Source organism: Ips typographus, linkage group LG4 (assembly GCF_016097725.1).
Source record: "Ips typographus isolate SLU linkage group LG4, UJ_Ityp_2.0, whole genome shotgun sequence".
NCBI classification, from domain to species: Eukaryota; Metazoa; Arthropoda; class Insecta; order Coleoptera; family Curculionidae; genus Ips; species Ips typographus.
Window position 1 is genome coordinate 5,642,398 of NC_138425.1, and position 12,314 is coordinate 5,654,711.

Sequence of the window (12,314 nt, forward strand, 5' to 3'; positions counted from 1 at the left end):
TTGAATATTGCTTAAGTCTATTATCTGACTATTTTTAACTTAAATTCAGTAAAAAACATCATACAGGGTGGCCCATCGAAAACGATTTATTAGACAGAGAGTTCCAAAAATGAGTTATTACATCATGGTTAAGCTTTTCAAATGGAAATGTACTTTTTTATATTTTTAGAATTGTCTTTGTACATTTGGCTTAAAAAATTGAATACTACTTTTTATAGCGTTTTTAAGCACACTTTACTGACTATTTGATTATCAGCATAGTTATTTATGTTTAGAAACGTAGAATTAGTCATTAAAGTAATCAAACCAGATGTTCTAGGCTATCAAATACTGAAAATGTTCTCCATTAACTTCAATGCAATAGTAAAAATTTGATTAAGAGTGATTTCTAACATTTTGTAGAATCTGAAGTCTAATTTCATCACATTCCTTCATGATCCTTTGGCGCAAGTCTTCTGATGAGGTAGGTTAGGTTAGGTAAGCATACATTTTTGATTTAAGATATTCCAAGTGGAAGAAATCTAATGGTGACGAATCAGGAAAATGTTCGACCATTCAATCAAGCTTCTTCTTTCAATCCATTAACCAGGAAATGTTAAAATGTATCACTAACATTAACAGAGTGCGTTTCACATCGCAATCAAAATTGTAATACAGTATCCGATTTTTTAAGCCCATTTTCTACTCAAGAACGGTTATTTTTCCATGGTATGATATAGTAAAAAAATTATGGAAGAAGAAAACTCATTAACTTTGTGTCACGCCAAATGACGGATCAATAAGAAACTGTTTATTTGTTTTAAGTTATTTATAAAATATTATATTCCGATTAGTTGGTGTGTTTTAGTAATTTTGAGAGCCTGTTGATTTTGATCATATTCCAAAATTGAATTTTCTGAGTTAAAAGTCGTTCTAATGTCCTAAATTCTGAAACTTGTAAAAACTAACTTTTTTGGCGCGTGATAATACTAAAAGCATGAGCATTTTAATTTAATGTATTTATCTTTAATTTAAAGTTACCAAAATATAAGAAAGTATCAAACAAGTAATTTTTGCTTGAAACCTGTAAAAGTATGTAATACAGCTAGCTAGCAGTATTTTGCTGTTATACTCGTACTTATTCTTCAGTCACAGGAAGAAGTAAAGAAGAAAAAAGTAAACAACTTGCAAAACAGACAATCTCCTATTTTTCAGTAGAATAAATATTCAATCAAAAAGATCAGTCCACTTTTATTCACCAAAAATATTTTTCCTCAATAGTGAGTCCCGCATTTGGACTCAAGACTTTACAAGCTTTCTTCAAAAATATGATCTAAGGATTTATAGAAATTAATTGTTAAATGTCTGTGTTCAAAGGTTGGCAACTTCTCAGTGAAAGCGCAAAATTATCACAATTCATGGTCCTGCTAGCAGGTTGAAGAATGAATCAGCTAATCTTTAGACTTCAAGAACGCTATTTTACAAATATCACTGTATTGAAAATAGGCCAAGAATCGATGTTAAACTTTGAAATTTTTCATTTCAATGTGTTGTAGTATTTTTAGAAACTTAGATCAATTTACTTAATAGAGGCTCCTCATCTTAAGGATATCGACATATTGTGGAACTCAAAATAAAACGCGTTTGTAAAAACTTTCTTAATGATTTTGAATAGCTTGTTTTGTAAGAAATATTCTTGTATGTGACTTCACTGACAAACTTGTATACGGAACTAACTTGCCTAAAGAATATATTGAGTGTCTTAAGTCTGCTTTGTAATGGTTGCATTTGACACAATCGACGCGCCTAAAGTGTTTAACATCCTCTAAAGTGCTTGTGCCTTAAGATCCTTAACGAGGTTCATAATTTTTAAACCGGTTTTGTTTTATTTGCACCTCTAATATCTAATGATGCAATTAATACTTGTATTCTGAGCCAGTGACGGCCCATCATCAACTTCGAGGCCTTTAAATCATAAATTAATTGCATTCATTAAGATACACGTATGTTAAATGCCCCAGCACGATCGCTATACTATTGGTGTTAATGCAACTTAAGAGGCGTTTACGAACCTATTAGGTCTTAGGATATTCTCTAACGTTCATTCTGTAAATGGTTATTCCTGATATCGGTATTGACACTTTTTGCTCCTTTTCGCACGGAAATTGCCGGTTAATTATTACGGAATGTCAATTAGAGGCGCATAATTATGAATTTCATTAAATCGATGGAGAGCTATCGGTCGTCCAGCCTTCAGACCTGCCAGATATTCACCCGTTGACTCCTGTCTCAATTACTCGTAATAAGGTTAAACAGCGTCATCAATTATCCTCAACGAGAATGTAGCGCTTTTTTAATAGGCTAGTCTATTGGGTCGTTAGCATGTCAATATCTTCATTATTCCTTACCGAAACGAGCGTAATCGGTTCTGATCGCCGTTCAATGGACCAAAAACAAACATTTTTATTTCCTTTGGTATGGACCTATTTGTTTGTTTAGTTTCAATTGATGTGCCACTATCCATTAACCCAGTTTTTAAGATCTGAACCAGAATGATTTTATGCTTGCCGATTGATTTAAAACACGTAAGCAAACTATAAAAATCTTTAAGGTAATCACTTTTAAATTTATGTTTTAATGATTAGTTTCTGGATAATTTTTGTCTATCCATTTTAAGTTTCAAGATTATTATTCTTGTCGAATGTTTAACCAATATGGTGATGCATGTATGGAGATTTTGATTAATTTTAGAGAAACATGGTCAATTAAATAAGAATTGTGTTATAAAAATTCATTTTTCCTAAAATAGTGCCTTTGCTTTAGTGTAGAGTCCTATTTTAGCTCACGCTGTGTCAACCAGAAAAAAATCTAATTTTACGTTTGAAAGTAAAAATAAAAGCGAGCACAGTTAAATAAATATTCAAGAGTTACACAGTAAAAGTCGTAATTTCGAGTTTGCCAATGCAATACACCCCGAAGTCTGCAGTTATTGTCAGAAGGTCCTTTTCTCGACAGAAATCCTGATTGGATCTGCCTGTAATTACGAAAGTGGATGGGAGATAAACTGCTTGGCCGAGGCGCGCTTTCATAGAATTTAACGAAAATGGCCAAATTAACTTTAGTACAGGTGCAAGACACCGGCTGATCTTCCAGAAACTACTTCCTTTTATCCTTAAGGAAGCTTTAGTCGGGATTACGTGTGTAATATGATTAGAAAAATTGGCTGGGAGTTTACTAGATTGTAAAGTTATCATGTTTGAAGCGCAAATCTACTAGATGTAGTAAAAAGTGGTGACTGAATTCTCGGACTACATTTAACTGCTTTAAAAGACTTCAAAGTAAACACTTCATTGCCTACGTAATTTCCGGAAAAAGCCTTTTCAAGCCAAAAGAAAAAGCTGAATTTCAGTTACATGAGGGAAAAAAACATTTTAAAAACGCAAATAATAACTGTAACGGTTCTCATCAGAGCAAAAAAAGCAGATTCATATACGTCATTAATTACTATTGCCTCTGACTATTATTAAGGTCTCGGCGGGGTGCGCTTTCCTTCTTTCCCAATCAATGACCCCATATATACAACATTTTTTTAACAGACTTCTTTTAAAGTCGTGATGCAGCAAGAAATATTCGATCTTCTCCAAGCGGGACCGAAAAAATGAATTAAAAATCGCTTTTTGGATTAATAAAGACATCAAAACATTTAGGAGGCCGCCCGAAGTTTGCAATAAATCACAACGGGTCGCTGTATTGCAAAATCGAAGAGCGAATGCAAAAAAGAGTCGTGTCATTCGATAATTCGCTATGTTGCCAGCGATACAATTTACTTTTTTACGATGAGATGTGTTACAAAAAAGTTGGACATTATTTGATTATTTCAGTATTTTTTGATTTTTTCAGTGTGACGTCTCTAAAACTAAATTTACTACAACTGTACATGGTAGGTAACTCAAAGAGAGGAGGAAAGTTCTTCAGACTGTATAGAAATTATTTAAAAAAATGTTTCCTACTAGATTCAGTAATTCATCTTTTACAAGGTTTTCTGGGTATGTTGACCTCGTGTTTGCCAGGCGGTTTAAGCACAGATGGATAAGATATTGACTTCCTCAACTGTGCCTTCAGGAGTTTTTGCAGAGCGATGTATTAATAATAATCATAAAACGCTAATGAGAAAAAACCTAATCACTGTGATACATCTGAAATACTGTGATTAAAAATATCTAATATAATTTTTATTAGGACTAGCTTGGTGCCGATGTGGTAGGTAGAATTGCCAGTAGAACGGTTAAGATCGTAATTGATAAGCTGGTAAAGTCACAGTAGCATATAATGTATTAAAGTTAAATCTAAATAAATTTGAATATGAAGGATTTTTGAGCAGATGTTCAACGGCCAACCATTCGTGGTTTTGTTGAAACAAGACTTTCACACACAAATGATTGAAAAATAATATTTTTAGAAAGAATTAATAAATGTACCATCTGACATGTTTATTCTATTTTTCAATTTCAGCTTAGTTGGTAAATTACTGTTTTCTGGTGAGTTGTTGGTTCTTTCTGATTAAGAATTTATTTGCAACTGGAAATGTGTAAACGTGTCTGGAACCATCATAAGTAATGCAAAATTTGAAATAGAAAAAAATTACCATCCAAACTATAACTGTTCAGTTAGTGTTTCTTTTTAACTAGTGTGGTTATACAGGAGTAAAAAGTTCAAAATTATTTATTTTCTCAATTAAATAGACAAAAAAACTTTCCAGTTGAACGCATTCAACAGAGACCAAAGGTAAATATTTGCTATTTCTGTTCCTGATTTATCCTCGAATAAGTTTTCGTGCATGTTCAAATTGATTAGTTAATTTTATAATTTTGCAATCAATTCTTTAATTCATCAACTTGGGAGAATTTTTCAGTTTATTAACAATGCGAACACACTTCTAACCAAATTATAGTTGAATTGGTTTGTTTGGCAACATTGCAAACACTCTTCAAACCAAAATAGTAGAATTTGTTAGTTTGGGAATATTGCAAACACTCTTCCAACCCAAAGTGTAGAATTTGTCAGTTTGATAACATTGCAAACACATTTCGACTAAATTGGAAGAATTTGTCAGTTTGGCAACATTGCAACTAAATTTGCTCGGAAGTCGGAATTTAACTAATTTCCTAGTTGAAGAGTTTGTCATTTCCGAGTTCAAAGTCGGAATTTAGTTAATTTCTGAGATTGAAGTCAGAGTTTAAAAAAAATATCGCCTGTGACCCATCTACGCCACACACATGTTTAGTTCTTTTCATTTTGACGTTAATCATCGCATGGGTTGCATTTTGCAAAATAGTAATTCTTTGTAAAAAGCATCACCTGTCGTCAAAAAGAAACAACTTTAAAACCATTTATACAGTGTACATCTGATAGAAAAAATCTACTCTTTTCAATAATGCCAACTTTAATGCCCCACGACAAAGGGTTTCAAAGTTAGTTTCGCAGTTTCCTTTAAGCAACTTTTGACATTGTGGGTTATTTTGACAGGTAGAAAATCAATTTTTTATCAAGGTTCCAGAAACCATCTAAATAAAATAGTTTAATTCTGTCTTCTGTCTCAACAAAAATTAATAACCGAGTGAATAACCATGTATGTCTTGCAAATGAAAAGCCTAAGAGTGGCCTTAACCGTTAGTCAAAACATTGTTGAAAGCTATCTGGCAACACAATGAGTGAGGATCCTGATGATTACACATTCTGTATTCAGAAACAAGTTGTTAAGTTGACCAACATTATTTCATATTTTCCCATATTCTTAATGTTCCCTTAACAACGTGTCACACCGTACTAAATCTATGTGAAACAACGAAATATTAGAAAAAACATCGAATTAGATCCTCATCGCGTAAAGTGCATTGCACCCCAATTCCATAAGTCATATTCCTCTACAGCCCCTCTTTTTTTTCTTCAAGACTTTAGCATCGCAAAGAAGTGCCTCTTAAAATTTTAATAATACAAACCTTGATCGGCAGCGCGAACCACCCCCCAAAAAAGCACCATTATTAACGTCCCGAATGACAGTCGAGGGGCGCCGAACGCCATGGTTACAGGGGGTGTCCCGTGTCCCGGACAGCTACACTCTAGGGGGGAAACTAGGCATCACTATCGGCGACGTTCTCTTGTCTCGATGCTGTCACATGACTTGATACGGGCCTCTCGTTAACTGTTGATCTGGAACAAAAGGAATTTTCAGGGGTTGCTTCTGAACGTCGATTAGGGAATTTCTATTAGTATTTAATTTTAAGTGTGTTACCAAGTGAAAGTTTACTAATTTGATTCTTGTTTTGTTTTAAGAAGCAGTGTTACATGCAAATTCGAGTTAAAACCAAGTTGCTCAAGTAAATGAGCATTAAATGAAACTAAATTGTTTGAAAATGGCTTTTAGCGAAATAAGGCAGTTTTCATAAATATTTATATTTTCCTTCAATGGTCAACATATCACTTCAAGCAAATTGATGTGTAGAGTATTGAACGCGAAAAATCTTAAAAGCTTAAAGTTAACACCGTTAAGTGTGTTTTTATCTACGAAGGGCTCTTCTAAACTGTTTGGAGTGTCTTTAGCACAAACAAGCGACTGCTTCAGCCTTTGACGGTCTGGAAAGTTTTCCCCTTTTGGAACCCAGACAGTCCTGATTTTCTCATTTTAAACCCTGGTAATAAAAATTTACGAGTGCGTGGATTACCTAAAAATAACTGCGTTATTTAGTTAAGGCAATAATACCTTCAATCGTCTTTATTATATATGCTTCTTAACAAGCGTGAAAGACTGCATGTGTGGCCTATTTACGATGTTATTTTACGATTTTCTAACTATATAGACATCGACATAACCTCGACTGGTGTTGAAACTGTTGATTTCATCATTGATATCCTTAAAAATGTGTTGCGTTAATTGGGTTTTATTAGATTTTAATTCTAGGCTTTAATGTTTACTTATTCCTTCATATTTAACTTACCTTTTTTAAGGATTGTGTTTATCTTTTTTTAAAAGATGTATTTGTGACGTGTGAAAATTTGACTTAAACCTAAATATAAAACGGACAGGTTTTTTCATAGACTCTCCTGTATGTAACATTTACTGTATACAATTAGTCTGTCCTCCCTTTACCAGTTAATTTCCCACGCTTTTAAGCTGTCAAGACTGCTTCTTTCTTTTTTGTTGATATTATCTAAAACCACTACCACTGATTATCTGGTTATTGCTGCCCTAGTCCTGCACTTTGTTTTTTGTACGACACTAGAAAATTTACTTGTTAGACTGATTCAGTTTTTCAGTGACAAGTATTACATTTTTAGAATATTAATTTTAAACTGTACCGTATATAAATAATTGATCTCATCGAGTTGTAGTTTAATTCCAAAATTTCAAATTTCTATACAAATTTTATCCCAATAAAGTTTTAATAAACGTGTTTCATAGAGAGCTATTATGTGAATTATATGAAAATGCATTTCCAAAATAGACAGTTGTACATTTAAATTGCACTCATAGAGCTGTAAAACATTTATCACAATAAGAATTTAAGGAAAAAACATCTTCCTAATCTTCCTAACTTTGATTTAAGAGTTTGGCAACAATCACTTTTTGATATTCTCACATTCCAAAGCATAATTTTAAGTAACGTTTTCTTGTGCCAAAAATCAAAGTTTTGCTTGCTGGCGTGTCTTGAAAACGACGACTCTTCTAACATCTGTTAAACGAAATATGATATGTTTGTTATTTGACATGTGCTCAAATTCAGTTACTTCATAGTTTTGTTGTTGCGTTTTATGAGGACTATTTTAGATACTTAATCTGTCCAAACTTATTTATATATACAGAGACAAGTGGATTACAGGATTTTGACACCAGACACCAAGAATAACAGTCAGGAAAATCAGAATTTGAATAAAACTGTATACAGTCAAAAATTGGTTGGAGTTTCCTTCAATCTTAGTATCAAATTGAACTATGGAACTGGGTCAAAACAGTAATGGATTTTTGGCTCGTATTAACACACTAAACTAATGTGAACAAATTTTCCATTTACATGCAACTATTATCTGTAATTACTAAATTTCTCTTCCTATTGAAGTACGTCTCTGTTTGCTAATGGTTATGCTACACTTTGATGGCATTTCAGGTTGCTGCTTGCTGAATTTTGCACGAGCTAGTGTTCCCATTGGGATAATTGAAGTTAAATACGGGTAATTGTCAATCAGTATAATTACTGAACACTATTTCGTAATTGTGCTTGGTCTAAAATAGTCTCAAGAGTTATTAAAAATAATTGCTACACAAATATCTGAAACAAGGCTATAAAACTTGTCTCATAAGAGTGTACGTTTGCAATTAAAATAATAACAGATCCCAGACGCGGATCGTTCAGTTTATGAACAGTCATTACTTTTTATTACCAAACGATGGCTAATTGATATTTGTCCTATCCAGAATAAAGCCTACCCTGAAAAAGTATTAAATTTTTTGGGCTTCAGACTAATTTTTGTGTTCGTCCGACAGCAAACCATTTTCGGGTAATTACCACCTACATAAAACTTGATAGAACGGGCTGTCATAAAATTGAAACACACAACACTCGGTAAATATTTTGCCGTCTGTGTTTTATAGTTTATCCTGTAAATAGTAGGATTTTGTTGTCAAGGCTGTCGACATTGCTCTTTTACAACTACTAGAAGATGGACTACCGAAGGTGTCAGTGTTGCTGAAATAAGACAACCTTAACCTTAATCGAATCGTCTTGTTCACATTTTAGACACGGAAAATTTACTTTTAAATAGCAATAAACATATCAAATCCACCTCTGTCCAAACTAATGCACAAGAACTACCCGGATAAAACATTTAGACCTTCGGTACTGTTAAGTGCGTTTTAATGTACTAAACGTTCCTTTTTCTTTCTGTAAACTGCCACTTAGATAAACAAGAATGTTAAAATGGAATTTATCTTTCGTGTTAGTAGGAAAATAAAAATGGTCGCTTTTAAATTTAACGGCGGGGTGTAAAGTTGTCGAAAAGTCTACCTGTTTGTAGGGGCAGGCATCCGGTTTAGATGTTGAGAAAAAACGTCAGGAACCCAAAACTTTTATCGCAACTATAATTATAACTTCAGAGAAGTGGTTTAGAATAATTATATGCTTTTAAATATTTTTTTTTCCTAACAAGTGGGGAAAGCATTACTTTTCCGCCCGCGATTGCAGTTGGTGGAAAAGGTGCTTTCCACAAGTGCTATAATCAACATTTTTTTAGGTTATTTGCAAAATAAGTTAGGAACAATTCCACCTTCAACCTCTAGATCTGATTTTCATTACTTCAAATTGAAAATAATACTTCCTTCTTGTAACGTTGACTTTGATGGAACTAAATTCAAACTTTGGATGGTTGATACGGTGAATTTAAGAAATTCTTCATTTGATGAGTCCATTTTAAAATACATTTTAGTAGCAAATAATCAAACTAATGATATTTCAGGTTTTGTAATTTATATGGTTACTTTGGTTAACATGGAAGAAATGCAGGAGACAGGACCAGTTCGTTGTTACCTAACCTAACCTAACTCAATGTTACCCAGAAGTTTTGTAGAATAAAGTTTCAATACAATTCTTCTAAAATCTGCAAGGAAGAATGATCTTCGTGGAAAATTTAATTAACTATTTTAAAGGCATAACTTCACTGACTGTGTCGGTAAGTCATATGACGTATTTGATAGTATGTTGAATTAAACATGAATGTAGAAAATCTAACTTTCTGCACTCGTATGCGTGCGAAATAGTTATTAATTGTGCGCGCAAATAGAAAAAGAGTCTACTTTCCAGTCCCACGCGTACAAATCCAAACTATTTACTTTTGCCGCTAATACTAGCTGTACTGATTACTTACCAACAATTTACATATTCAGAATGCTCCATAACAGTCCTGACTTTGAGTAGTTACTTAATAACTTCCAAACAAGCACAGAAAACATAAGAGAATAGTAGTTGAAGCGTTTGATCTAATAAATGGCAAGGTAACACGGTTTCCAGAAAACACGGTCTGCACATTCCGATGTCACATTACCTAAACTCCTGCAGTTGTAACTTTGTGAATGGAATTCGATTCATTCAGGCTTTGAAACTGATATAAACATCTGTATTTCTGGATCTGAATAAAATATTCATGTAAAAATGATTGTTATTAAACTACAGACTGACTTGCCAGTAAATTAGCAGTTGACAACTGCAAGGGTACGCTCTATGAAATATAAGACTTATTAGGAGTAGTTTAAGCTTCTTAAAAATGCTCACATCAAATAACAACACAGAAATAAAAGTTTTGAAAGAAAACTTTGACTCGACTTTCCAAACTTTCTAGACTAACAACAGAACATGCAATTTTGTTGAAGTTTTCATGGAAACTTCTGAAAACCTGTTTCCATTAGTTCAGTTATGTGACAGTTAAAGAGATAAATTGCAGCTAACAGTTGACAAAATTACATTTACATATTCCGCTCGTGCCGAAAGTTGGTTCGAACCACCTTAAAAAAATTCCAATATTGGAGTGTCTGACATAAAATTACAATGTTGCAAGAGCTATTAATAATTGTAAGACAATCCTAGTTTATTTTGTGGGTTTGCATAAAATATGATATTAAACACCCCACCCATTCATACTCGCACTAAGCCCACTCATCTTCAGGGCAATAAAAATGTGGATATGTTTCCGCGTTATGAATAGAGTCTTTTGTAAATACGTACCTATAAATTACGTGGCTGCAGGAAGCTTTAAAGGTGGCAGCTTTAGTGCTCCTCCTCCGAGATAACACCAAGAGATGAATAAACCGCTATTTTGTTTACAAATTGCAAATAACAAGTCGTGTTTGTGCGTTCATTAATATTCATGGACTCTTAAAAATATTTGTCGATCCAGCCATGTCAGCGACTGGACAGTCCAGTACTTAACTTTGATTGGCTTCCTCTGTGAGTATGGTTTATAGCCATGCGGCTATAAATCAGGTAAAATGCAAATAATTATATTTGTTTAATAAAGCCCAGTATTAAAACAAGATATACGACCTGGTCATAAAGGTAGTTTTTTCTCGGAAAAGTTAAATGATTATTAATGACAAACATCGCGCCATACACCCCTCTTGGTTGACGTGGCAGATTCCACAGACATCAAGCCCAGATCAAACCAAAATAAATGACTAAGAAATCTCGAACAGGAAAAAACGCATCCCTAAATATGTTGTTACCATGATTGATTATGTGTTCTGAATAAATCATGACTACATGTGGTCTTTAGGCCTGTCAGCGTCTCACCCCGGGAGCAGCAACATTTTTTAATTTTTATCGACCGAAAAGATCTACGTATATTACAAACAGATGTTTTGTTATTCCTTTTTTGAATGACATCAAACTATACAGCCAGATGACGGTAAAAAATAATTATATTTTTTTTAGGTAAATGTAGTGTTACATGGAAATTAACTTGTGGCACTAACATGTAAAATGATACAGACCTCACAGAAGTAGTAATTTAAAAAAGTTGTTGATTTAGTAAGTCCAATATTTTTAAGCTATTTAAGATGGTTCAATAAATATGAATCCATAGGAAACAAATTGAGAAGCCTAGTCGAGTTTTGCCTAATTTAACAATTAGGAAATGCAACATTAAATGCTTGCTTTGTACAGAAATTGAAAAGTTATTTTGTGTAAAATTGGAATGTCTAAAATTTTCTAAGAATTTAAAGGCTTAACGTGGAGGAGGTCCGTAAATAACCTTAATCATCAAAACAAATTGAACATTTTAACCTCAACTGAAAACATGGGCTGTAGACATTTCTAAGCCTTTATACCCTCAAACAATAATAGCAAAGCAAAAACAAGAAAAAATATCAGGTCAAGTAGGTCTGTAAGTAATATTAATTGTCAAAAACCCATCTAACTATATTATGAATTACTAGTAGTAAATGCATATTGAGTCGAACAAATCACATCAGTTATAGAGTTAGAGACTCATTCAATCCAAGTAAAAGTTGTTCTAGCACTTCTTAGCTTTTTATCTTCATTTGAAAGAAACAAACAAGTGTATTTATGCTAGTCAGACAAGAACAGAATTATGAAGGATAATGACAATATGCAGATCACCGCAAAGGGTTTAAAAATCAAAGGAACCTTCTAAATACTAAACAAAAAAAAAATTTAAGAACTTATTTTGTTACATTATCTTTCCGGGGTTTTCATTGTGTCTTTTTTATCTGATTTTTAATTTAAGTTTGAATACTAAAAACTATTTCTTTTTATTTAGCATATTTACGGACG

At 33.0% G+C, this 12,314-nt stretch overlaps 1 protein-coding gene across 3 annotated transcripts in view; it reads right to left on the minus strand.

Moving 5' to 3' along the window:
• Nucleotides 1-12,314, minus strand: part of unc-5 (netrin receptor unc-5) — a 137,861-nt gene that overhangs the window by 86,704 nt on the left and 38,843 nt on the right. For all 3 annotated transcript variants that reach the window (XM_081977066.1, XM_081977067.1, XM_081977065.1), the window contains one exon: nt 5,979-6,189. In XM_081977066.1, coding sequence (XP_081833192.1) covers nt 5,979-6,060 — 82 coding nt within the window. In that variant the 5' untranslated portion in view covers nt 6,061-6,189. The remainder of the gene's footprint in view (nt 1-5,978; nt 6,190-12,314) is intronic.